The 27,904-nt window shown below is 43.1% G+C and overlaps 1 protein-coding gene and 1 long non-coding RNA gene across 3 annotated transcripts in view; both read right to left on the bottom strand.

Annotated features, from left to right (window-relative positions):
* The window catches only part of LOC139434205 (gastrula zinc finger protein XlCGF57.1-like), a 110,010-nt gene that overhangs the window by 71,352 nt on the left and 10,754 nt on the right, over window positions 1–27,904 (bottom strand). Inside the window, exon 2 of one of the 2 annotated variants that reach the window (XM_071203870.1) lies at window positions 25,020–25,895. In XM_071203870.1, the coding sequence (XP_071059971.1) occupies window positions 25,020–25,895 (876 nt within the window). Of the gene's footprint in view, window positions 1–22,639; window positions 25,896–27,904 lie in introns of those variants that run through there. The other variant, XM_071203869.1, reaches the window with a different exon arrangement.
* LOC117451514 (uncharacterized) lies at window positions 11,414–13,575 on the bottom strand. The gene is made up of 4 exons (XR_004552675.2): window positions 12,847–13,575; window positions 12,183–12,295; window positions 11,852–11,946; window positions 11,414–11,754 (listed from the first exon to the last, which is right to left on the bottom strand). It is a non-coding gene; the product is annotated as an uncharacterized lncRNA (long non-coding RNA).

Below are 27,904 nucleotides of genomic sequence, written 5' to 3'. Positions count from 1 at the left end.
CTCCACGAAATAATCCTGGACAAATCCATTGACTTCTTTCTGCTCACTGAAACCTGGCAACAACCCAATTACTTCTTCTCCCTCAACCAAACATCCCCCCCTGGTTTTAATTATATCACTAAACCCCGCCCCTCACGCCGTGGTGGTGGGCTCGCTGTCATCTACAACCACAACATCCGGACGACAGAACTCACCCTCCCCTCAGTACCATCCTTCGAATTCCTCACCTTCAAAGCCCCTCCCTCACTGATAGTTATCCTCATTTACCGCCCCCCCAAACCACACCCCTCCTTCCTCTCTGATCTCACTGAACTCCTCACCATTGCTTCATCCCTCTCCTCACGTCTGTTACTGCTCGGCGACCTCAACATCCACATGGACTCCCCCACCTGCAAACTCGCTTCTGAATTCTCCTCCCTTCTGGACAATTTCACAATTACCCAACATGTCACCTTCCCCACCCATGATAAAGGACACATCCTTGACCTTGTCTGCTCCACCAACCTCCCAGTACTCGACCTCCACCCCTGCCCCTTTCCCCTCTCTGACCACAAACTCATACAGTTCACCATCGCCTCCCCCGTCCGCCACCCCCCCCCCCACCCAGGACCATCACCTTCCGTAATGTACGCTCTGTCGATCCCCAGCACCTCTCCGACCTGCTATCCTCTACTCTCCCCCTGGACTCGAACCTCAGCTCACCCCCCGATGAACAACTCAACCACCTTAATTCCACCCTACTCGCCTCCCTCAACAGCCTGGCCCCCCTCAAAAGGAAAAATGTCACTTTTAAAACCTCCTCACCCTCGTTCACCCCTGCACTCCGTAAACTGAAGCAAACCGGCCGCCAGCTTGAACGCCTTCCCATGAAATCATCCCTCACAGTTCACTATGAATCCTACAAACTCCATCTCACTACCTACAGAGACGCCCTCACTGCCGCAAAAACTGCTTACCTCTCCACCATCTTTACCGACCCCTCCCATAACCCCAGGACCCTCTTCTCCACCGTCAACAAGCTCCTCACACCCCGTGCTGACACCCTCCCTTCCTCCACTTCCACTTTATGCAGTTCATTCCTCCAGTTTTTCTCTGACAAAATCACTGCCATTAATCTCTCCCTATCCGCTGCATCTGACACACATACATCTCCCCCAACATCCACCGCCACAATTTCTCCCCCCATCTCCCTGGACCTCCCGAGCCTTCCTCCTCCCCACGGCCGCCTCTCCCAGTTCACTCTGGTTACCCCCCCTGAAATACTCAAACTGATCAGCTCCTCCAAACCCACAACCTGCTCCCTTGACCCTCTACCCACCCCTCTACTGAAGTCCTGTCTCCCCGTTCTCTGCCCCTACCTTGTCAACCTGTTCAACTCCTCTCTGTCCCAAGGAACCGTTCCCTCTGCCTTCAAAACTGCTGCTGTCACTCCCATCCTCAAGAAACCCGGTCTGGATCCCTCCTCCCTCAGTAACTACCGTCCCATCTCCAACCTCCCCTTTCTCTCAAAAACAATAGAACGCATTATCTCCAAACAACTCCACCGCCATCTCCAAACCAACCAGCTTTTTGAACCCCTTCAGTCTGGTTTTCGTCCCCACCACAGCACAGAAACGGCCCTCATCAAAGTCCTCAATGACCTCCTCACCTCTGCTGACACCGGTTCCCTCAACATCCTTATCCTCCTCGACCTGAGTGCAGCCTTCGATACCGTGAGCCACACCATCCTGCTTACCCGACTCCATGACATCGGTATCGAAGGTACTGCACTCAGATGGCTCCAGTCCTACCTCTCCGACAGATCCCACTTCATCTCCCTCAACAACCACTCCTCTGCCACAGCTTCAGTCACCCAAGGTGTTCCCCAAGGTTCAGTACTCGGCCCCCTCCTCTTCATCATCTACATCCTCCCCCTTGGTCAGATTCTCCGCCAATACAACCTGGACTTTCACTGCTATGCCGACGACACCCAGATTTACCTCAGCACCAAATCCCCCAACAACCCCCCCCTCACCCACATCGAATCCTGTCTGACTGCAATCAAATCCTGGATGCAACACAACTTCCTAAAACTCAACAGCAATAAAACTGAACTCCTCCTCATCGGATCCAAATCCACCCTCAGCAAAACCCCCAACCTGACAGTCACCATTGATGGCACCCCTGTTTCCCCCTCCACCCAGGCACGCAACCTTGGCGTGATATTTGACCCCACCCTCTCCCTCGAGCCCCACATCCGTCATGTTGTAAAAATCTCATTTTTTCACCTCCGCAATATTGCCAAACTCCGTCCCTCTCTCACCCGCCTTGCAGCTGAGCGATTCATTCACGCCTTCATCTCCTCCCGCCTTGACTATTGCAACTCACTCCTCTACGGCATCAGCTCCACCTCCCTCAATAGACTCCAGCGTGTCCAGAACGCAGCCGCCAGACTCCTCACCCACACCAAATCATGGCATCATATCACCCCGGTCCTCAAAGAACTCCACTGGCTCCCCGTTTCACACCGCATCCACTACAAACTCCTGGTCCTCACTTACAAAGCCCTGCACCATCTTCCCCCCCCCCCTACCTCACTGACCTCCTCACCCTCTACCAACCACCCCGGTCCCTCAGATCCTCCTCAGCCGGTTTGCTTTCCATCCCCAAGGCCAAACTCCGGAGCTTCGGGGACAGAGCCTTCTCTGTGGCAGCCCCGAAGCTCTGGAACTCCCTCCCCCAAGACCTCCGTGAGTCTGAGTCCCTCACCCTGTTCCAGTCCCGCCTCAAAACCCACCTCTTCAACTCTCTATCCATAAGCCCCCCCCCCCCCTCTCAATCAACTTCCTCCTGACTGCTTTTCTGTTGTGTTTTGTTTCTTTTTGGTTCTGTCTTTGTTTTTGTTTTGTTTGTCTACCCTCCCTCCCAAATGTAAAGCGTCTTTGGGTTCAGAAAAGCGCTATATAAAATTAATATATTATTATTAAGACACAACCTTGAAGAAAACAGAATCATAAAGTACATCAGGTTTCATAGAGCCAAGCATTTCTACTCAACTGGCTATAGATAAGCCAGTCCTTTATTAGTATATAGTATATAAGTGTACCTTGTGTGCACCGCCTTGTGGTTAAAGCACGTTATTGAATTATTGTTTTTATGTGTTATATTTGATTTAAAAAATATTAAGAGTACATACTTTCATAGGAGGAAAGTAGAAGGTCAATGAAAGAAATATAGAATATAAAAAAATCAAGAAAATACTATAAGTGATCTCTACAATAACACAGTTTAGTGCAGGATGTACAAAGATATTAATATGAGGATGTGCAAAACAGAAAAACGAATTAACCTTTATTTAAACATTAAATAACAGATTAAGGTCTTCTTTTAAATAAGAAAAACACTTTGGGGGTATCTATCTACAGATAAATATTAAGCCTGAAAAAGTACTTAACGTCTAATATATTGCTTTCCTGCAATGTTAACTATGTTGAAGCACTTATTTTAACTGATATTATACATATGAATTATACTCTTATGTATGTAGATAGAATAAGAAATGTGCAGAATATGAATATGTTTAATGGTGGAGGTACACACACATATTGATAGATGTCTTGTAATGCGCTGTTGAGGAACCTGTGACTCAAGTGTTTTATTCATTGCATAACTACACCGTAGTTGTGCATGATATGTCAATAAACCTTTGAAAATCTTGAAAAGGATGTGCAAAATAGCCATAATATACAGTCTTTAATGAACTATTAGTAGAGAATAATGAGTAATGAATATACTTTATTACTCACTTCCATTCATGTCAATTGCAGATACATGTTTAGTCTTCTCAAGCACCAACTATCAAATATCTCTCCTGATTGTTGCCACTTGACAATCACCTTACCTGAATTTTACTCAGGTGTAACTAAAGTCTGATTTAAGGGTTGTTTATATTTCACATAATTAATCAGAATTAAAAAAATACCAGGTTAACCTCTGAATTGTAGTGGAGTAGAATTACAAAGTAGCAATGAGCTGTCATGTGGGTATATATTAATGCTGCGCATTATGGACACAAGCGATTTTCACCCATTTATTAATTATATGTTTTACATTTGATAACACCAATGTGTTTAATACTGGCAACTTCTAATTGTGGGGAAAACGAAAACGTTCAGTAGAGACGTCCCATAGAACATTTTGCAAAACACAATAGCCAGCATGTGTAGTTCCTGGGGGGGCGTTCGATTCCAGTTTTGGATAGTCTGGCGTGGTTTCGTTCCATTTCAAACAGCTGTTTGACGCTCGGCGTAACCTTGGCGCATGGCCACTCCAACATCCAAACCCAGAGTTTGAAGATTAATGACGGGGACTGTAGTCCTAAACGATAGCTGGGGATTATGGGTAGTGTAGTGTCTTCGGCCATACTAAACTCAGAAATGTTGACAATCGCAATGATGCTCGAAATGTCCCTTATAGGCCTACGTCTGTTTTTGGTTATTTTATTTTGAAATTCAGTTCCTGACTGACGCCAAAAAAGCCTGAGATTATGGAATTAAACCAATAAATAAAAGCAAGCATAATTGTGTGTTGTTGGTGAGTAAATAACAGTGTGTTATTTAGAAAAGAATAACAAATTAGAAGGAAAAAAGATTTAAAAATACAGATTTTAGTATCCTGAGGCTCTGAGCCCCATTTATTTTCCTCACAGACGACAAAAAAAGTCCGAAATTATACGATTTAAAATAAAAGCAATAATTGTGGCTTGATATTGAGTAAGAACATGTTTTTATGAACCACACAGCTTCCGGTCTTCCACGACCCGACCGGAGAAAAAGACGTGCTGCAGCCTGCAGGCACGAAACACATTACCAGTAGAAATACATTGCTTTTAAAATCGTGCTGTGCAACACGAAAAAAAGGGGAAAATCGTGTTGGTGAACACGAATCAATAGAATAAAAATCGTGTTGGTGAACACGAAATGCCGTGAGATTGGGTTGCCCAAAACACATGGTGAAACATTTTTTCCCTCCCAAAATAAAAAGTCATGCCATAGAGTGTTAACACTTTTATTCTGAAAATTCTTCATTTCTGGTTAGGATTAGCATGTGGCGAAATGCTACGTTTTCAAACCGTGAATCGAAGGTGAAATGACATGTGATGTTGTACACTAAACACACTGGGATTAGCACTCATTTATTGAAGCTGAATAACGTTTATCAGGGAATGTTTAAATAACCACAGACACCAGAATGATGTAATTTAGCAACAGAAAAAGGCAGGAATTGCATTGGACCCGCCCCCCACCACGCCAGCCAATAGGAGAAGACCTCAGATGACAACAGGAAGGGCAAGCCAATAATCAATCTCTTCTTCCCCCTGACCTGGACTGACAGGTCACATGAGGAGAGCGCCTCCTTTTGCAATTTCATTTGAACACCACCACATCTTTTGTGTAATTAAATGCTGTTAACTTTTATAAGCTTCCCTTGACTCTTTTCAGTCTCCTGCCTTCAGGGTTCTAGAATTGCTTTCACTACCAATGAGACACATATGACTCCAACTTGACTGCACCTGAGGTAAGGTTACAGGGGTAGTGCCCATATTTATTAGATTAAAAGGAGTGGCAGGACCTTCAACACATCCAGACTTCAAAGCATCAAACTCTGAACTCCGTTTCCAGTGCACTTTTTTGAATACGGTAAAGATAGGCATGTTGGTGAGGAGGTACGTGTTCATATTATGGACCAAACATTGTTTAAACATCTCCGACATCAAATGGAGAGCCAGCCAGGAGAGTGCTTGGTCTCTCAGTGTATGGGAATTTAGTCCCAAGCGTTTTTCTGTCTGGTCTGAATAAAGAAGCGCCCAGAAAGTACATATCATTTGAAATAGATGAGTGGAGGCAGAAAGAGAAACTGTAGGTGTATGAATAGAGGAGTGAAGGAAAAGGACACATTAAGGAATGAAACGTGAAGGGATGAAAGGATGAATGGTTATGGGGATGAAGGATTGAGGGATAAAGCGTCAGGGTGATGGAAGAGAAAGGGAGGGTGGTTTTTAAAATATGACTATTAGCATTTTTCCAAATGCAAATAATTTAAATTGATTCTCAGTTGAAGACTTCATATCAGAAACATCCCAGATCCTTATGAACACTGTGGCTCCTTTCCTTCCTAGTCAATCAATCAATGTTTATTTATATAGCCCAATATCACAAATGTTACATTTGTCTCAGTGGTCTTCACAGTGTGTACAGAATATCAGTATGACAATACGACACCCTCTGTCCTTAGACCCTCACATCGTACAAGGAAAAACTTCCAAAGAAAAGAAAACCCAGTTTAAAGGGAAAAATGGGAGAAACCTCAGGGAGAGCAACAGAGGAGGGATCCCTCTCCCAGGACGGACAGACGTGCAATAGATGCCGTGTGTAAATTGAAAAGATAATACATTTGCAACATAGGTAGTCCAAATGTTTGGAAATGCATGTGTGTATAATAGGAAGATGAATCCACGAGGATATCCATCCAGGACCGATGATCCAGGACCACAGCCACGACTCGCGATCCAGGACACAGGACCGCAGGATCATCCATGACTCCGGATCCCAGCGTATATAGACACCAAAAAGAAAGACATTTGGGGAAGCTGGGTTAATCGGAACATGAGAGTACACAGGTATACACAGAGAGAAGGAAGAATTAAGATGTCCCCCGACAAACTAAGCCTATATCAGCAAAACTAGGGGCTGAATCTAATCAGCCCTAACTATAAGCTTTATCAAAAAGGAAGGTCTTAAGCGCACTCTTAAAAACGGATAGGGTGTCTGCCGCCCGAACACAAACTGGAAGCTGATTCCACAAATGTGGAGCTTGATAAGAAAAGGCTCTGGCTCCCATTGTACTTTTAGAGATTCTAGGAACAACCAACAACCCTGCATTCTTGGAACGCAATGCCCTAGTAGGACAGTAGGGTATAATGAGTTCTTTAAGGTAAGATGGCGCCTGCCCATTAAGGGCTTTGTAGGCGAGAAGAAGAATTTTAAATTCTATCCAGTGTAAGGCAGCCAGAACAGGAGTAATGTGGTCCCTTTTCCTAACTCTGGTTAGTACACGAGCCGCAGCATTTTGAATCAGCTGAAGCGACTTGACTGACTTCTTGGTACTCCCTAATAATAAAGAGTTACAATAATCCAGCCTAGAAGTAACAAATGCATTGACTAGTTTCTCTGCATCGTTTTGAGGCAAGATATGCCTGATTTTTGCAATGTTACGTAGATGGAAGTAGGCGGTCCTTGCAATTGATTTTATGTGGGCGTTAAAGGATAAATCCTGATCAAATATAACACCAAGATTCCTTATAGTCTCACTGGAGGCCAAATTAATGCCATCCATAGTTAGTATATCTTTAGATAATTTGTTTCGTAGATTCTTCGGGCCAAGTACAATAACTTCAGTTTTGGTCGTGTTTAACATCAAAAAGTTTAAGGTCATCCACGTTTTTAAGTCCTTAAGGCAGTCTTGAATTTTATTTAGATGATTAATTTCATCAGGCTTGATTGATAAATATAGTTGAGTATCATCCGCATAACAATGAAAGTTTACAGAATGATTCCTTATAATATTGCCTAACGGAAGCATATATAATGTGAACAAAATAGGTCCGAGCACTGAGCCCTGTGGCACTCCATGGCTAACTTTGGTTTGCGTGGAAGATTCATCGTTAACACGTACAAACTGAGAGCGTTCAGATAGATAGGACCTAAACCAGCCTAAAGCAGTTTCCTCTATGCCAACCAAGTGCTCTAGTCTTTGCAATAGGATATCATGGTCGATAGTATCAAATGCAGCACTGAGATCGAGCAAAACAAGAATAGAGACAAGTCCCTTGTCTGAGGCTATTAGAATGTCATGTGTGACTTTAACCAGAGCTGTCTCTGTGCTATGATGTGTTCTAAAGCCAGACTGAAAATCTTCAAATAAATCATTGTTTTTTAAGTAATCACACAACTGTTTTGCAACCGCTTTCTCAAGAATTTTTGAGAGGAACGGAAGATTAGAAATAGGTCTATAGTTGGCTAAAACCTCTGGATCGAGGTTGTGCTTTTTAAGAAGCGGTTTTATCACTGCTACTTTGAATGATTGTGGAACATAGCCTGATAATAAAGACATATTCATAATATTTAATAAAGAAGTGCTAATTAATGGAAAAACTTCCTTCAACAGCTTAGTTGGAATTGGGTCTAACATGCACGTTGATGGTTTAGAAGAGAGAATCATTGAATGTAATTGTTCAAGGTTATTGGCTGAAAAGCATTCTAGTTTACTATCTAGTGTAATATTAGAACTTACGATTCCGGGAGCTGTTGATAACACTATACTGGTCAAAGGCAAGAGGTCATTAATTTTGTTTCTAAGAGTAACAATTTTATCGTTAAAAAAGCACATAAAATCATTGCTACTGAGTGCTATGGGAATAGAAGGCTCAATCGAGCTGTGGCTCTCTGTCAGCCTGGCTACAGTGCTGAAAAGAAATATTGCATTATTCTTATTCTCATCTATTAATGAAGAGTAGTAGGCTGCTCTCGCTTTACTCAGTGCTTTCTTATATTCATTGAGAGTAATATGCCAAATTAAACGAGATTCTTCAAGTTTAGTGGAACGCCATATCCTTTCAAGTTGTCTAGACTTTTGCTTTATTTTGCGGGTTTCGGCATTATGCCATGGAGCTAATCTATGTTGTTTTATTTTCTTCTTTTTCAAAGGAGCAACAGAGTCTAATTTTATTCGCAGCGCATCTATAGCACTATCAACAACATGATCAATTTGGGGTGGTGTAGATTTTGTATAAGTTTCCTCCCCTACATGCAGACATGCTATCAAGTTAAGTATTGGTGGAATCTCTTCCTTAAATGTGGCTATAGCACTAACAGATAGGTTTCTGCTGCAGGAGCTTTTGACTAATGCTTTGTAGTCTCGTAACAGTACTTCAAAAGTTACTAAGAAATGGTCGGATAAAGCAGGATTATGCGGTTCCACTAATAGTTGCTCAATTTCAATACCATAAGTCAGAACAAGGTCGAGAGTGTGATTATAGCAGTGGGTTGGTTTATTTACACTCTGACAGAAACCAACAGAATCTAATATAGAGTTAAATGCAACAGTAAGGCTATTTTTATCATCGTCAACATGAATATTAAAGTCACCTACGATAATTACTTTGTCTGTTTTAAGAACCAAAGTTGATAAAAACTCAGAGAATTCTGATAAGAATTCTGAATAAGGACCTGGTGCACGATACACTGTAACAAATAAGATTGGCTGCAAAGTTTTCCAGGTCGGATGCGTAAGACTAAAAATGAGGCTTTCAAAAGAGGTATAATTTAATTTTGGTTTAGTATTGATAAGTAAACTTGAGTCAAAGATTGCTGCAACTCCACCTCCTCGGCCCGTGCCTCGAGCAATATGAGTGTTGACATGGCTGGGTGGAGTGGCCTCATTTATGCTGACATATTCTTCATGTCTCAACCAAGTTTCAGTGAGACAGCATATATCAATATTATAATCTGATATTAAATCATTTACCAATATTGCTTTAGATGCTAGAGATCTTATGTTTAAGAGACCACATTTAATCTTCCTGTTTTGTTGCACTGTAGTAGTTGTTACATTTACTTTTATTAGGTTATTATGTATGACACCTCTATTAGGTTTTACCTTAAATTGTCCTTGGGCAGACACACACACCGCTAATATTGGGTATTTTATTGGGTTCGGGATTCCTATGGGTGACTGCCTAGGAGAGAGCGCAGAGAAGCGTGTAAGACTGCGACTCTGCCTCCTGGTCTCAACTCCAGTTTGTCATGGATTAAGTCCACAAAGCCCTGAAATGTTTGCCGAAATGAGATCTGCACCTTCCAAAGTAGGATGAATGCCGTCTCTCTTAATCAGACCAGGTTTTCCCCAGAAGGCTGTCCAGTTATTTACGAAGCCCACATTGTTTGCTGGGCACCACCAAGACAACCAGCGCTGAAATGATGACGTGCGGCTATACATGTCATCATTGATCAGATTGGGGAGGGGACCAGAGAAGATTACGGTGTCCGACATTGTTTTAGCATAACTACACACCGACTCCACATTAAGTTTGGTGCATTCTGATTGGCGTAAACGAACATCATTACCACCGACGTGAATAACAATCCTACCGTATTTATGTTTATTTTTAGCCAGCAGTTTAAGATGCGCCTCAACGTCGCCCGCTCTGGCCCCCGGAATGCATGTGACTGTGGAGGCTTCGGTCTCTAAATTCACGTGTCTCATAATAGAGCTACCAATAACCAGAGTTGGCTTCTCAGCGGGTGTCTCGCTGAGTGGGGAATATCTGTTAGATACGTGAACGGGTTAGTGGGGACCTGCGGGTTTCACGTTATGCCCCTTCTGAACAGTCACCCAGCCTCCCTGCTGCTCAGGAGTTGCCGGGGGACGGCTAAGAGGAGCTACCTTTTGCCGGTCCACACATGCTAACATGGGCTTTACTTTAGCTGAGTTACTTTCTAAGATGCGGAGCCGGGCTTCTATGGCTATGATTCCCGCCTCCAACCTAACAACTATACTACATTTAACACATGTATCCTTACCAGTAAGGGAGGCCGGGAAGTAACCAAACATGAGACAGGAAGAGCAGGAAATAGCACCAGAGGGTGGGGAAAGAGCCATGGCTAGCTATCAAGCTAAAGTAGCTACCCGCAAACCCGAAAAGAGTGTAGGCAACTGTGGAGTTACAGTCGCTAAGAGAAGGAGAGTTGTGAGTGCTTAAGCTGTAGTAACGTGTGATTACAACGTCAGGCAGTTGCCGTGATCAAGAGTTTTAAAACGATCGATTAAGTTTAAGTTAATAAGCTATCAGCAACAGAACAGGCACACGGGATACCCGGAGATGACAACAACAACAACAACCGGAAGTTACAACGTGCTCACCGCAATAGGTTCCTCCTTCCTTCCTTAGTGACACATCACCACATGGGGACACTATGGGAGATAAACAAAAGCAACACTTATTAGATTTGTGTTTGTATTGCTAGCTAATAATGAAACATGATATACCGCTAAGTGAAACAGAAAACCTGAAATCTAGAGATCTTTGAAGGTGATCTTTTCCAAACACTCGTCCGATGGTCCTTCACTTGTTGTAGAGCTGGCTGTTGATTTATTCTGATTGTAATCTGACACAGTAACATCTAACAAGGTCTTCTACTAGTGAGCTTATGTTTCATGGTGTGAACATCTAAACTGTACATGGAGTGAAAGGTGATGTTTTCTGGCTCTCTGTTTTAAACAGACTTGATTGGCTCTGTCAGCCAGGACAGCTATTAACCAAGACACTGACGAGGACTCTTACAAGTTATTTATTATGTGGAATAAAAAAAACAATTTGACTAGACTTCTGTAATATCAACAACTCTGCATGTAACACATAAGCATGTACAGATAGTTGAAGCAGTAATATAGAGCACCTGACCACCGGCTGTTCTTAACGATGAATCATGTTTGACACCTCGACATGATTCACTTCAAGCTTCCAGCAGCTCATTCTCTAAACCTACAAGCTGCTGACTCCTATCTGCTGCTGCTGCTGCTGCTGCTGCTGAACACTGACAATACAAACTTTAAGAGTTGAACGTGAATATATCCACTTCGCACACATCCTGCACAGCCTCGCTCTCCTCAGGGACATTTCAACGTCCTTCTTCTTTGTTTCCATCAGGAGAGCATCTGAAGAGAATCAGAGAGACTTTGTGTAAAGTTACAGCTGGAACTGTGACTCTAAATGTGGAGTGGGCCAGTTTGATCTGATGCAGGAGGCTCTAACCTGAGTGGACTTCACACCATGTCTCCCTGCTCCTCTGTGTCTTCTGTCTGTGCTGCAGTGTGTGAGTCGTTCTCATACTCAGGGATAGAGTCCAACTGATGAAGAGAGAGAAGACGACATCATACCCTCATTCATGAAACCTGCATATACTTTAAGAATTTATAAAACATTTCTCATATTTTAAAGTTGACCCCAATTATTTATTGGCTAAATTCATTACTGGTTTCAACTCAGGACGTTGTCTTTGATCACAAGTTCTCTTCACATTGCATTTATGAGCCACAGTATAGCTTTGACGGGAAATGTTGTCAATAGGTCCGCTCTCTCTCACCTCTAAGACTTTAGCCGACGGCCAAGTAGCACGTACGAAATGCGTGAGTGGCAATAATTATCCATACCAGCAGGCGGCGGTAGTGTGTATTCGTCATTCAAAAGAGGCAAAAACTGGAAGACAGAGAAGAAGAACAGACTGCGTGATCTAAACAAGCAACAAATAGCGTGTGTGTTCCATTTTCACTCTCGTCCATCGAAAACATGTTTCGTGCGGTACTGGAGCTATCAGCCATTGGAGTGTTGCTTGTGGAAGACATTCTCAAGCAACCGTTTCGCTTCTCATGTACTGATTCGCTAGCTGACTAGCCAATCAGAGTGATTTCTTTGTTCGACTGCCTGTGGCCGACGCACACGATTCAACATGTTGAATCGGCCGTGCGTCGGCCATGGAAGGCCAAATAAGGCATGTCACAGCCGACGGTGCGGGACACACCAAATTGAGTTTGGGCGACAGGGAGGGCACGCTTCGTCGTCCGACTAACGAAAACGGCCAATTTTGGCCTGGTGTGTCAGGGCCTTAACTATAGATTGATGAATCACATTGTCAGTGTGATCCACCTCTGACACCATGGAGGTTCTTCCCTGAACACTGACATTTTTAATATGCTTGGGTTGCTTCAGATTACAAAGTGAATCAGTTCTGGTGAATGTAGAGAATTTACCTGCCACAACACTCAGATGAAAGGTGGAGTTGCTACGTCCTAACTTGTTCTGGGCTCCACAGGAATAACTCCCGCTGTGTTCAGCTCTGAAGTCAGTGATGATGAAGATCTGTCCTGAAGCTTTTGGAGAGTCTTCATCCTCCTTGTACCAGGCGTAGTTAGCTGCTGGGTTAGCATCACTGCTACAGGTCAGAGTCACTGAACTGCCCTCCTCTCTCTCAGCAGAGGGACTCACTGACACAGAGGGAAGCTTTGGAGCATCCGGAGATTCAGAGAGACCCGGGTCATTCACATCAGGAGGTTTTAAATATTTACATGGCGTTCTCAGATGTTACATTTTGGATAAATTGATAGGTTTTTGGGAAATTATTGTCAATAAATGTCCTTTAAAAAAAAAAAAAACGGTTTAGTATCTTAAAATCACCTGAAGCTACTCAGAGAATCACAGCAGACTGTGAATGAGAAGCGATCAGTGAAATCTTCTCCAGCAAAGACTGGACAGATCAAAGCTTTAAAACAATGTTTCCCTCACATTTCACATCAATGGAGATGCTGTCACCCCACAGTAATACTGTCCGGCGTCAGAGGACTGGATGGAGATGAGGACAAGACGTGGTCCTTCATTGAAAGAAGAAAGGTGTGCATTTTGATCCTCCTTGTACCAGGTGTAGTTAGCTGCTGGGTTAGCATCACTGCTACAGGTCAGAGTCACTGAACTGCCCTCCTCTATCTCAGCAGAGGGACTCACTGACACAGAGGCAGGCTTTGGAGAGTCTAGAGGAAATACAATAGACAATACAATTGAGTTAAAATACATCATGGTGTATTGAATGAGAAATAGTTATCTGTGTGGGAGCATCTGGAATTTGGAAGTGTTCTTTTGACAGTTATAGAGCTGAAGGAAAATAAGTATACGCATTTATATTTATTTTTCTGTATAACTACTGGTTTTAATTACCTGAACATACGTGCTAATTTGGGAGCCTATAAACAAAACAGCATTTTCATCATCTACCCACCCAGTCTCACAAAAAAACGTGTAATAACTACGTTGGTCCACAACGTAGGATGTAGTATTTCTACAAAAAAGCCATTGAAATTGTAAGATCCCTACGTTTTTTTTCACCATTCATTCCAATGGCTGGCGTCTATGTCACGTGATCTTCACATTTCTCCCTGCAGAAAAAAAGAACATGGCCGACATTCGTTTTATTCTCGGTGGAAAATGCCTATTTTAAAGTTAGTTTGGCCTTTAAAATGCGTTTTGATGTCATTTGATGCGAGTAATATGAGTTGTTATTTCAGATTATGTGTGCAGTGGATGCACATGATCTTTAGTTTGCTCGTTATTACGAAGATTACTTCAGGAAATTGTGTCCATTCAACGTTTTAATTGTTACCAAGGTGGTTGCTAGGGATGCTGGTATCGATATTATTTATGTTATGTTGTGTAACTGTTTGATGGTGTTATCTTTATTGCTACCCCCTTCCCCGTCAATTTATAGTGTTGGTCCACAGCGCAAACGTATTAGTTTAACAAAATCCGCATCTAAAATTGTGGCATAGATACATTATTTTCCCCTGTGCAATTCTCCATTTACTCAATAATAACACATAATTATCTTCTTTCCAGGACATGCCGGGGCCCTGCCTGCCTGTAGCTTTGCCGATATCTGTGTTGATAGGTAATAGATTAAGAGCGGTGAATCAGCTTAGAAACAGGAAGTGCTCAAACGTTCGTGTGAGTTTATCAAATTTAGCATTGATTCCATGTCAGCCACAGCTTGTCACAAAAAATCTTACTGATAGTGTGTTTAACAAACTTAAACTAGCTTTATTAAATGTCAGGTCTCTGGCAGGAAAAACATTTTTAATCAATGATTTTATCACTGAGCACAATCTTGATTTTATGTTTTTAACGGAAACTTGGATTGAACAAAATAACAGTGTAGCTGTTCTTATCGAATCAACCCCTCCCAACTTTAGTTTTATGAGTCAGGAAAGAATGCATAAGAAAGGGGGTGGAGTTGCTATTTTGTTCAATGATTCCATTCAATGCAGGAAGACATCTTATGGGAACATTGCTTCTTTTGAATATGTGGCCCTTCAGCTGAAATGCTCCACTCGAGCTCTGTTCCTAAATATCTATAGACCACCCAAATACTGTGCAAGCTTTTTTGATGACTTTACTGAACTGCTGTCTATAGTGTGTATTGACTTTGACCGTCTAGTCATTGTTGGTGATTTTAACATCCATATTGACAACCCCCAGGACAGAGGGGCTAAAGAACTGTTTTGTGTTCTTGATAACTATGGACTGACTCAGCATGTCACGGATCCCACGCACAATAAGGGGCACACTCTGGACTTAATTATCTCAAAGGGTCTGAATATCTCTAAGGTTGTGGTGACTGATGTTGCACTCTCTGACCATTCCCGTGTGTTCTTTGAGAGCTCTATTTCTGTTCACAAAAATGTTCAAAAAGAGGTAACCACAAAGCGATATTTAACTGAAAATACTAGGGAAATGTTTACTCAGAATGTTTCTTCCACACTTGCCCCTGCTAACTTGTCAGTAAATGAGCTAGTAGATCATTTTAATTCAAAAATTCAAAATATTATAGATGCCATTGCTCCAACTAAGGTAAAGGAAGTGACTGGGAAGAAAATATCTCCATGGAGAAAGGCCATGACCGTGAGAGAAGAAAAAATAGAGTGTCGAAAAGCTGAACGTAGGTGGCGAAAAACAAATCTCCAGGTTCACTTTGAAATCTATAAAGAGAGACTTGGCCTTTATAATTTGGAATTGAAAAACACACGACAGTCTTTCTTCTCTGACATCATTACCAAAAACAAAAACAATGCACATGCCTTGTTTGCTACCGTCGACAGACTAACTAACCCCCCAGTGTCAGTAGCCTCTGCATTTCTATCCACCAGGGCATGCAATGATTTTGCCTTTTTCACTGACAAAATTCAGAAAATCAGACAAGCAGTCAGTGCCTCTGCATCAGGTACAGCAAATGTGTTGTCCCTATGTCCACCTAATATCAATTCAAACACCATGACACAATTCCATCAGATTAATGATAAAAACCTAGAGGACATTATTCAACTTCTGAAACCCTCCTCCTGCTGCCTTGATATTATTCCAACAGGATTTTTCAAAGATGTTTTTCGTTGCATGGCCTCAGATCTACTTCATATAGTAAACACATCTCTTCACTCAGGTATTTTTCCACAGGCCCTGAAAACTGCAGTCATTAAACCGCTCTTAAAAAAGAATAATCTAGATGCTTCAGTAATGAACAATTACAGGCCCATATCAAACCTGCCATTTCTGGGTAAAATCATTGAAAAGGTGTTTTACAACAGTTGAGTAATTTCTTGCATTTAAATAGTTGTTTCGATGTGTTCCTGTCAGGCTTTCGTCCAATCCACAGCACTGAGACTGCTCTTGTAAAGGTCTTCAATGACATCCACTTAAACACAGACAGTGGCAGAACTTCAGTGTTAGTATTATTAGATTTCAGTGCTGCGTTTGACACTGTTGACCACAACATATTACTCGACCGACTAGAAAACTGGGTGGGACTTTCGAAAACAGTTCTAAATTGGTTTGAATCCTACTTAAAGGACAGAAACAACTTTGTTTCTAATGGTAAATACACATCTGAGTTTACAAATATGACACGTGGGGTACCTCAAGGCTCCATCTTGGGGCCTCTTCTCTTTAACATCTACATGCTACCACTGGCTCAGATAATGAAAAACAACAAAATAAGTTATCACAGCTATGCGGATGACACACACATTTAAGTAACAATTTCACCAGGAGACTATGCTCCAATTCAAACACTGAGTAAGTGCAATGAACAAATCAATGACTGGATGTATCAGAACCTTCTCCAATTAAACAAAACGTATAAAAGTTAGCGCTGAGCTTCAGTCTGCAATGTTCAAAACAACAGATAAAGCCAGAAATCTAGGTGTAGTCATGGACTCTGACCTGAGTTTCAACAGTCACATTAAAACAGTTACTAAATCAGCCTACTATCACCTAAAGAATATATCTAGGATTAAAAGACTAATGTCACAGCAGGATTTGGAAAAACTTGTCCATGCTTTTATCTTCAGTAGACTGGACTACTTCACAGGTCTCACTAAATCTATTAGAAAGCTGCAGCTGATTCAGAACGCCGCTGCTCGAGTCCTCACTAATACTAAGAAAGTGGATCACATCACTCCTGTTCTGAAGTCTTTACACTGGCTTCCTGTGTGTCAAAGAATAGATTTCAAAAATACTGCTGCTGGTTTATAAAGCTTTGAATGGTTTAGGCCCAAAATACATTTATGACCTACTGCTAATTTATGAACCATAAATCTCTCAGGTCTTCAGGGACTCTCAGGTTTTCAGGGACTGGTCAGCTTTCTGTCCCCAGAGTCAGAACTAAACATGGAGAAGCAGCGTTCAGTTATTATGCTCCAAATATCTGGAACAATCTCCCAGAAACCTGCAGGTCCGCTGCAACTCTGACTACTTTTAAATCCAGACCAAAGACTTTTCTTTTTGCCGCTGCTTTTAATTGAACTATTCACATCTTAAACTGCACTGTAACTTTTATCCATGTATTTTTTCTTTTATTATCTTTTCTTTTTAATGACTGATTTTAAATGTTCTTAATGTCTTTCGTTTTTTGTAAAGCACTTTGAATTGCCTTGTGTTGAAATGTGCTATATAAATAAACTTGCCTTGCCTTTGTGTTTATTTATTTGTTTGATGAATAAACACAAGTTGGAGTCCGTCAGGACCAAGGGTCGGAGCAGCTCATTTGCTTTAGAGAATATTACACCCGGAAGTACAAACCCTGTGATAGTCCTCAAGCTCTGTGATTGGATGTTTGAGTGTGCTCCGAGGGTTACGCAGAGCGTTGAACAGCACTTCAAATGGGATGGAACCACGGTAAAAAATGTCCTGTGGTATTGGTATTTTGACTAGCAATTTAGTTAAATTGTTTCGTTTATCAACGCTACAACATAGCGTTTCGTGAGTCGGTTGTCATTGTTGGGGGGGAAGGCAAACAGCTGTTGCTGCGGAGCACAGCGCGAGCAGGCTCCCGTGAGCGGGAGGGCGCTCCTTCTTCACTACAGACTATCGCGCCACCTAACCATCAAACAGGTTTGTTTTCCACAGACCTTATTTCCAGCTATTTTCCAAAACCCTGTGGAGAAATTCCATTGCTTTTTGTCGAGGGAACCAGCAGCTTACTTCCTGGTTTTAGGACGCGTCACTGCACCTCTCAATATGATGCCAGTATAAACAAGGTCTTCTGTCGGCTCTGTACATCAATGCCGACCTATGCTTACAAGTAAGTGAAGAGTAGACAATATAAAGGTATTGGCGAAATGTCCCAGCAGTTTAGGATAATGAAGGTTCTAATCAAATCAATTACATAGCCATTACATGTCTAACTCCTAATGACAGGAAGGCAGAAAGTGCATTATATAAATAATAATCCTCATAATAATAGCAGACATTTTTTAACAATGACCACAATATCATTGTTTTAATAAACCAAATATGAACAATTGAGGGAAATGAGGAAGAACTGATGATTAAAATGTTGTAGTACAAGTAGTAATGCAGTTAGTGCATAAATTATTGCAACAAATGTGTTAATTTTCTTCATTATTAGTCGATTTTTTTTTGGTGGACGAATGCTCCGGGCCAGTGGTTACAATGGTGGGGCCAGTGACAATACAATTGTACCCTTACTGTCTAACCCTGACTGACTTATGTGGTTTATGGCTGAACTTAACGTATACGTTTAAGAAACACTATTGCTATTCAGCCATTTATAAAACGACTGGTGTTGACGTTAGTGCTACACTTTTCAGTCATGTTGATTGACCAGCGTAATTTAACCAAACAGCCTTTGTGCCCTGTCATGTGGCCTTTGTGCCCTGTCATGTGGCCTTTGTGCCCTTAAAAAAAATTTGAACGGGAAGGCCAAATGGCCTTGCCCCTAAAATGACGAAATTCCAAGCCTGCGGTAGACTGTACAAAACTGGATTTGAACGGGTCCACCCCGTCCCCCCCTCTTCCCCAGAACTACACATGCTGGCTATTGTGTTTCGCAACATGTTCTCTATCTATGGCAAGTCTCTACTGGGAATTGTAGTTTTAAAAGACGTTTTCGTATTTCCCATAATAAGAAGTTGCCAGTATTAAACTGTGTAAATCCCTGGAAGTTTAGGGGATAGGAAACACTCAAATGTCCATCCATCCATCTTCTCCCGCTTATCCGTGGTCGGGTCGCGGGGGTAGCAGTTCCAGCAGAGAGCCCCAAACTTTCTTTTCCCTGGCGACATCAACCAGCTCTGACTGGGGGATCCCAAGGCGCTCCCAGGCCAGCGAATAAATATAATCCCTCCACCTGGTCCTAGGTCTACCCCTTGGTCTCTTCCCAGCTGGACGTGCCTGGAACACCTCCCTAGGGAGGCGCCCAGGTGGCATCCTAACTAGGTGCCCAAACCACCTCAACTGGCTCCTTTCTACGCGACACTCAAATGTAAAACATATAATTAATAAATGGGTGAAAATTGCTTGTGCCAATATTGGGCAGCATTAATATATGCCAGCATGCCAGCTAAGGTCAGAAGAGCTTTATTTAACAGCTGGTCTTATGTCTGTGACCCCTGTCGTTCATTGATAAGCCTGAAACATGCACTTGTCAAGGTTCAGAGGCAAATTTTGCAAATATGTCAGTAGCCATCGATCATCTTAAGATAAGATATACTTTATTGATCCCAAGTTGGACAAATTTGCATTACATCAGCATGTGTAACAGTTGTACATATGCAGTGGTGTTTATTTGTAAATCATGTAGTATAATCACACAAATTCTGTGTTTTTTATTTAATAATTCTGGGTTATTTTTTGATTGATTGTTCAATACCTGACAAGGTCGGAGATGAAAAACTTTTTTTTTTATTACAAGACATCTATCAATATGTCATATTCTGCACATTTCTTATACTATCTACATACATCTTATAAGAGTATAATACATTACATTACATTTAGCTGATGCTTTTATCCAAAGCGACTTACAAGTACATTCGCCCAACAAAATACAAACTTGAAGAAAACAGAATCATATAAGTGTTACGGTGTGGGTAGGAAGCAGGACCCAAATGCAGATTAAAGTGACAACAAACTCCTTTATTTCAAGGCTAAACTAGGGCCTCCAGGGTGGGTGGAGGGGGACCGGAGGAGGGACACAAAACTAGGGCCTCCAGGGTGGGTGGAGGGGGTCAGGAGGACGGGTCTGGGCTGACAACCCAGGAGCACAGCGGAGGACCCGGAAGGGATCTCGGGCGGACGGCCCGGGGGCAAGACAGAGACCATGTAGGGGGTCTCGGGCGGATGGCCCGAGGGCAAGGCAGAGACAATGGAGGGGGTCTCGGGCGGACGGCCCGGGTGCAAGGCAAAGTCCATGGAGGGGCGAAGGCCACAGCGGGCGAACTCAGGGGGCCGGGCTCGAGGGCGAAGACCGCGGCACTCAGGGGGCCGGGCTCGATGGCGAAGACAGCGGCTCTCAGGGGGCCGGGCTCCAAGGAGAAGACCGCGGCTCTCTGGGGGCCGGGCTCTCAGGGGGCCGGGCTCGAGGGCGAAGGCCAGACAGCCCCGGAGGCCGGGCAGGAAGGCGCTGACGGGACAGCTCCGGAGGCTGGGCAGGAAGGCGCTGACGGGACAGCTTCGGAGGCCGGGCAGGACCCGGTGTCGGCCGGACAGAAACCAGAGCCGGTGGGACAGGCTTCGGCAGGATCCCCCACGGAAGAGGACCAGGAGTTGGCAGGACCCCCGGCGAGACAGGTAACGGCGGGACCTCCAACGGAACAAGACATGGGATTGGCAGGACTCTCAGCGGGTCCTCCAACGGAACAGGATATAGGGTTGGCAGGACACCCGGCAGAAGAGTCGTCGGCGGGACCCCAACGGGACAGGACACAGGGTTGGCAGGACCCCCGGCAGGAGAGTAGTCGGCGGGACCTCCAACGGCACAGGACATAGGGTTGGCAGGACCACCGGCAGAAGAGTAGTTGGCGGGACCCCCAACGGGACAGGACAGAGGATTGGCAGGACCCCCGGCAGGAGAGTAGTCGGCGGGACCTCCAACGGCACAGGACATAGGGTTGGCAGGACCCACGGCAGAAGAGTAGTCGGCGGGACCCCCAACGGAACTGGACATAGAGTTGGCAGGACACCCAGCGGAACCTCCAACGGCACAGGACATAGGGTTGTCAGGACCCCCGGCAGAAGAGTAGACGGCGGGGCCTCCAACCGCACAGGACACAGGGTTGGCAGGACCCCCAGCAGAACTTCCAACGGACCAGGACATTGGGTAGGGACTTGAGAGGGAACTCGAGAGGAGACTTGAGAGGTGGCTTGAGAGGGAACTCGAGAGGTGACTCGAGTCCCCTCAGTCCCCTCCTGCTCCCTGGCTAAATGATGCACTGCGTGCTAATAGAACCGTCCTTCGGGCAGCAGAGCGGAAATGGTGGAAATCCAAACACCGTGACGACCTCCTAACCTATCAGGCTCTCCTCTCCTCTTTCTCTGCTTCGATCTCTCAGGCAAATAGCACTTTCTTTCAAGATAAGATCCAATCTTCCTATTCCAATCCCAAAAAACTATTTTCCATCTTCTCCTCCCTCCTGGACCCCCCCAAAGCCCCTTCCCCCTCCTCCCTTCTGTCAAGCGACTTTGTTAACCACTTTGAAAAAAAGGTTGATGATATTCGCTCTTCTTTTTCTGACTCACCTCTACTCACCGCCCGGGTCACCAGACCCTCCTTCCACCCGCACACTGACCTCCTTTTCCCCTCTCTCTCCATGTGAGGTTCTTACCCTCATTACCTCTGCCTGCCCTACCACCTGTCCACTGGACCCTATCCCTTCAAACCTCCTTCAGACTATCGCTCCTGATATTCTACCGTTTCTCACCCATTTCATCAACACTTCTCTAACTTCTGGTCCCTTTCCCAACAGTCTCAAGGAGGCAAGAGTAAACCCTCTCCTAAAGAAACCCACTCTCAACCCGCCAGATGTTATAAACTACAGGCCTGTCTCTCTCCTCCCGTTCCTGTCTAAAACACTTGAACGCGCTGCCTTTAAACAACTCTCCTGGTATCTCCATCAGAACAACCTTCTGGATCCGCACCAGTCTGGTTTCAAGGCAGGTCACTCCACAGAAACTGCCCTCCTTGCTGTCGCTGAGGAACTGCACACTGCTAAAGCAGCCTCCCTCTCCTCTGTCATCATCCTGTTGGAGCTGTCTGCTGCATTCGACACGGTGAACCATCAGATCCTCCTTCACACTCTCCAAGAACTTGGAGTTTCAGACTCTGCACTTTCCCTCCTCACCTCATACCTCAAAGACTGCACCTACTGGGTTACATGGAGAGGGTCCGAGTAAAAAAAAAAAAAGTTCTTCAATGTATTGTTATTAGTAGGCTAACTAATACAAAGTCAAAAAGTATCAATTTCATTAAGAACTAATGGTAACATTTTATTTTTATCACTCATCAAAGACAGCAGAAAACATGCATTATGTGCTATAGAGGGGACTCTGACAGAGGATTACTCACAAAGTACACAGAGTAAAAGTACTTCATTTCATTTCTGGTAGCAGTCAAACTAGTACCGAGTCCAACAGTTAGTTTTATTAAGAACTTGTGGTAACAAATATTTGTATCACTCATTGAATATAGCAGGGAAAAAATGAAGAGCAGCTGATTTGAAAATATTATCACCGTTCCAAGCAAACGAGGGCTTTTGTTTTGAAATCACTTCTGTGAGTTTCGCCCCGCCCCTCACTCCAATGACCATTTAGTAAGGTACAAAACAAAAGGCCTCTCAGACGCTCTTCCGCTAACTTGTGTAATAAAGAAAAACAAATGGACCGTAGATACACTGATTAGGGCAACACCATCTGGTCACAACTTTAAATATTCGACCATGTTTATGTGCAAATTAAGAACCTTTTTCCTTAAGTGAGTCTCTTGTCTTTTCTGACTTTATGGGTATTTATCTTTATATTAAATACATAACAATAAGAGTGCAGAACATCTAATACTCTTCACTCTGAATCCAGAACAATACAACTGCAATAGTATGGATAAAGCGAGATGTTTGCATGCATGTTGAGCCGATTTGGGCAGAATCCAGCAGAGTGGATCGTGCTGTTCATCCTATGTCTTCTATATGTAAATAAAGCAGTCTAAATATTGAACATAAAGCTGTGAAACAGTCTCAATAATTGGCAGCACAAATGTAAGGTTTAATTGGAATAAAAGGATACATGTTGAGATAGGAAGTTCTAATATCTTAAGAGAAGAGCTTGCATATAAAAAAATACAAACGCTTTTGGCTCCTTCCTGTCTTTCTACTGGGCCTTTCTTGGCTTTGTGCTGGCCATCTTCTAGCTCAATTCAGGGTTTTCGATTTTTTTTTTCCTAGCTCTTTCCCTGATCATTTTCAGAACCTGAAGGCTCTATACGGACTATCTTCTGGTTCTCCTCTGGATCCATACACTATCTCTTGTCTCTGTCCAGTGAATTACACTTGTGTTACTGGAGCAGGTAAAGCATACAACAGATACTTTCAGCATTATCGGAGCATGAAGTGGAAGCTTGGACGAAACACAGCGGACTTACGGACACCCGCAACTTGGAAGAAATAAAGTTGAGTTTTATGCGTTCTAATATTGCAATGCAAACCCATGATGTAATGACAGTAATTAAGAATACTCATTTCAGTAGATTTAATCAAACAAAGCATAAACATATTGGACATGGCCTCAAGACTGTAACCTCTTCACATTCTGTTGAAATAGTCAATTACTAGCCATATCTCACCCATTGCTGTTTTGAATCATTAATGTGTGGATGACAATTGAACTGGATGATGTAACATTTATGCCATCTGCTGGAAAGAAGACGTATCGCTCTGTTGGCGTCATTTAGACAACAAAAACAGAGTGAAGCTCTCATTTCATCAACAATCTTTGAGTACAGACACCATCCTGCAGAGAGCCCACAGCCCAACAGCACGTCTTTGGTCTAGCATCACTTTACAAAACGTTTGCATTAAGACACTAAGACTAGCTGGTCTATTGTAAAGGTCAGTCCACCTTAAATGAGCAGTGGGTGATCAGCAGGTGAAAGGCAGGATACAGGGACTTGGTCCTGAGGAGATGTAACGATTATTAAACAAGAAAGTTGTTGAGTCAAGGGGTCAAAGAAATGAACATTTGTGTATATTAGTGAATGGGTTGCAGGTGGGTGAAATCAGGCTTAGGGGTAACGTATTACATGTAACAGCATTAGGTCATCGGGACACAAAATAGACAAATGTATTCCCTTACAGTTACAGAAGCAGCTGACGACCACACACTTGTGTCTTGAAACAATTATGCCATTTAAATCTTTTGTCACAAACATTGCAGCTCTATTCTTCCTCTCCTGTGTGGACCCCCATGTGTGACTTTAAATGTCCATTCAGTGAAAAAGCTTTCTTACAGACTGTACAGCTGTGTGGTTTCTCTCCTGTGTGGACTCTCATGTGTGCCTTAAAATGTCCATTCAGTGAAAAAGCTTTCTTACAGACTGTACAGCTGTGTGGTTTCTCTCCTGTGTGGACTCTCATGTGTGCCTTTAAATGTCCATTCAGTGAAAAAGCTTTCTTACAGACTGTACAGCTGTGTGGTTTTTATCCTGTTTGGACTCTCGTGTGTTTCTTTACATTTTCATTCAGTGAAAAAGCTTTCTTACAGACTGAGCGGCTGAAAGGTTTCTCTCCTGTGTGGACTCTCATGTGTGCCTTTAAATGATCACTCCGTGAAAAAGCTTTTTTACAGACTGAGCAACTGAAAGGTTTCTCTCCTGTGTGGACTCTCATGTGTTCCTTTAAATGTCCACTATGTGAAAAAGCTTTCTTACAGACTGAGCAGCTGAAAGGTTTCTCTCCTGTGTGGACTCTAATGTGTTCCTTTAAATGTCCACTATGTGAAAAAGCTTTCTTACAGACTGAGCAGCTGAAAGGTTTCTCTCCTGTGTGGACTCTCATGTGTTCCTTTAAATTTCCACTCTGTATAAAAGCTTTCTTACAGACTGAGCAGCTGTGTGCTTTCTCTCCTGTGTGGATTCTCATGTGTTCCTTTACATTTCCATTCAGTGAAAAAGCTTTCTTACAAACTGAGCAGCTAAAGGGTTTCTCTCCTGTATGGACTCTCATGTGTTCCTTTAAATGTCCACTATGTGAAAAAGCTTTCTTACAGACTGAGCAACTGTGTGCTTTCTCTCCTGTGTGGATTCTCATGTGTTCTTTTAAATTTCCATTCAGTGAAAAAGCTTTCTTACAGACTGTACAGTTGTGTGCTTTCTCTCCTGTGTGGATTCTCATGTGTGCCTTTAAATTTCCATTCAGTGAAAAAGCTTTCTTACAGACTGAGCAGCTGAATGGTTTATTTTCAGCACTAGGTCGTGAATCACTGACAGATTCATGTCTATTTTTCAGTGAGTTTGAGCCTGATGCAGGTTCTCTGGTCTCCTTCCAATCAGCACTGTCTTCAGTGTCAGGTTCAGAAGAGTCTCCAGTGTCAGGTTCAGAAGAGTCTTCAGTGTCAAGTTCAGAAGAGTCTTCAGTGTCGTCCTCAGTCTTTGGTTGTAAACTGATCTCTGGATCTGAGTTCCTGGCTGGTTCTGGTCCTCGACAGTCATCTCCATCAGCTTCTGTTTCCATGTGTTCAGTTTGTCTTTGATGAGGCTGAGAGGACTGAGGTTTCTCTTTATCATCTTCACTCTTCACAGGGTCAGGAGTGAAAGTGGACTTGGTGATATCAGCCTGATCCACCTCCTCACTGACCCTGAGTTCCTCCTGTTCCTGCTTAATGTGTGGGGGGGGCTCTGGGTCCTCCTGGTGCAGACTGGTGCTCCACTCCTGCTGGTCAGGGAGAACCTCTTCTTTAACCACCACGTGGACGTCTGCAGGAAACAGGAGACACACATTCAGAACAAACTGTTAAGTGTTAGCATTTCATTTCAAACCTTTATTTAACCAGATTGGTCCCATTGAGATCATAGATCTCTTTTTCAAGGGAGACCTGCAGCATATAGGTTCCACATGAAACATAAAACAATAAAGGACATTATACATTATATTTACAGGATACATAGTTATAGACATTTACAAGTGCCCATTGTATCGGCAAGCATTTCATTTACCCTAGCTTTAAAAACATGCAGAGGAATGAGATTGCTCAGTTTCAATTCTTGCTGAAGATTGTTCCAAGCAAGTGGAGCTGCGCACATAAAAGCTGTCTTACCTGAGACAGTCCTTGCTCTTGGCACATCTAACAAGACCACATCATGTGACCTCAGACAATAGCTGCTTGCAACTCTCTGTGTTATCAGCGAGCAGATATAATACGGGAGTTTACCCAACAAAGCTTTATAGATAAAAGTGTACCAGTGACTGAGCCTCCGTACAGAGAGAGATGGTAAACCTGCCTTGGTATACAGTGTACAGTGATGAGTAAGCGCTTTACAATTTGTGACAAATCTCAGAGCACTGTGATACGCAGCATCCAATTTGCTCAGGTAATTGGCAGGTGCATTCATATACAACAAATCCCCATAGTCCAGCACAGGTAAAAAGGTCACAGTGACTAGCCTTTTCCTGGCCTCAAGCGAGAAACAGGACTTGTTTCTGAAAAAGAAACCTAGCCTAACCCTCAGTTTTTTTAGCAGGTTATTGACATGAAGTTTAAAAGAGAGACAATCATCAAGCCAGATACCAAGGTATTTGTAACAGGCAACAACTTCAAGTTTTGTTCCTTGCGTAGTTACAATATCTAAAACAGGCTCTGGAGTCTTTTTAGCTTTTGAAAAGAGCATTACCTTGGTTTTCTCAACATTTAAAAGAAGCTTTAGTTCAGAGAGCGGAGTCTGAATAGTGTTAAAAACAGCTTGTAATTTAACAACAGCCTCTTTAATGGAGGGACCTGCACAATACATTACAGTATCATCCGCATAAAAATGTAAAGTAGCTTCATCCACATTATCACCTACACTGTTAATATATATGGAGAATAAAAGTGGTCCTAAAACAGAACCTTGTGGTACACCATTAGAAATGTTTAACCACTCAGAAGACAGCCCATCAAAGTGAACACATTGGGACCTTTCAGAGAGGTAGTTCACAAACCACCCCACTGCATGGCTGGATATGCCTATACTGAGTAGCCTCTGCTTTAAGATGCGATGATCAACGGTGTCAAACGCTTTGGAAAGGTCAATAAACAGAGCTGCACAACTCTGCTTATTATCTAAAATAGTAGTAATGTCATTTACCACTTTCATTGTCGCAGTGATGGTGCTGTGTTTCTTTCTGAAGCCTGACTGATGTTTAGACAGGATGTCATTGTTACATAAAAACTCCTTTACCTGTTCACTCACTAAGCGTTCGAGCACCTTAGCCAGAACTGACAACTTAGAGATTGGCCTATAGTTATTTAAAATAGTTGCCTCCCCTCCTTTCAGTAAAGGCAAGACATAAGCAGACTTCCATACTTTTGGAATTGTGTTCGTGCTGAGGGAGAGGTTAAAAAGAGAAGTAAGAGGTGGAGCAATAAAATCTGCAGCTATCTTTAAAAAGAAAGGTTCTACGTTGTCCGGGCCAGCCGGTTTCCTAGGATCTAACTTGGATAATGCTTCATGAACAATACCAACAGTTAAAGGAGTAAAACTGAAATGGTTTTCCAGACCACATTGTTCAGAGTCAAGGATTGGAGCGTTCACAGAAGCCACACAGCCAAACAGAGAGCCACAAGACACAAAATGCTCATTAAAGCAATTTAGCATAGTAGCCCTGTCTGATATAGTGCCAGATGCTGTGGTAAGGCACGGAGGTAGCTCATTTGGGATATCACCAGTGGAAATCGATTTTATGGCTTTCCAAAATTTCCTAGGATTATTCAGGTTTTCTGTGGTAA

Source organism: Pseudochaenichthys georgianus, chromosome 1 (genome assembly GCF_902827115.2).
Source record: "Pseudochaenichthys georgianus chromosome 1, fPseGeo1.2, whole genome shotgun sequence".
In the NCBI taxonomy this organism is placed as follows: Eukaryota; Metazoa; Chordata; class Actinopteri; order Perciformes; family Channichthyidae; genus Pseudochaenichthys; species Pseudochaenichthys georgianus.
This window is presented reverse-complemented; position numbering and strand designations above follow the sequence as displayed.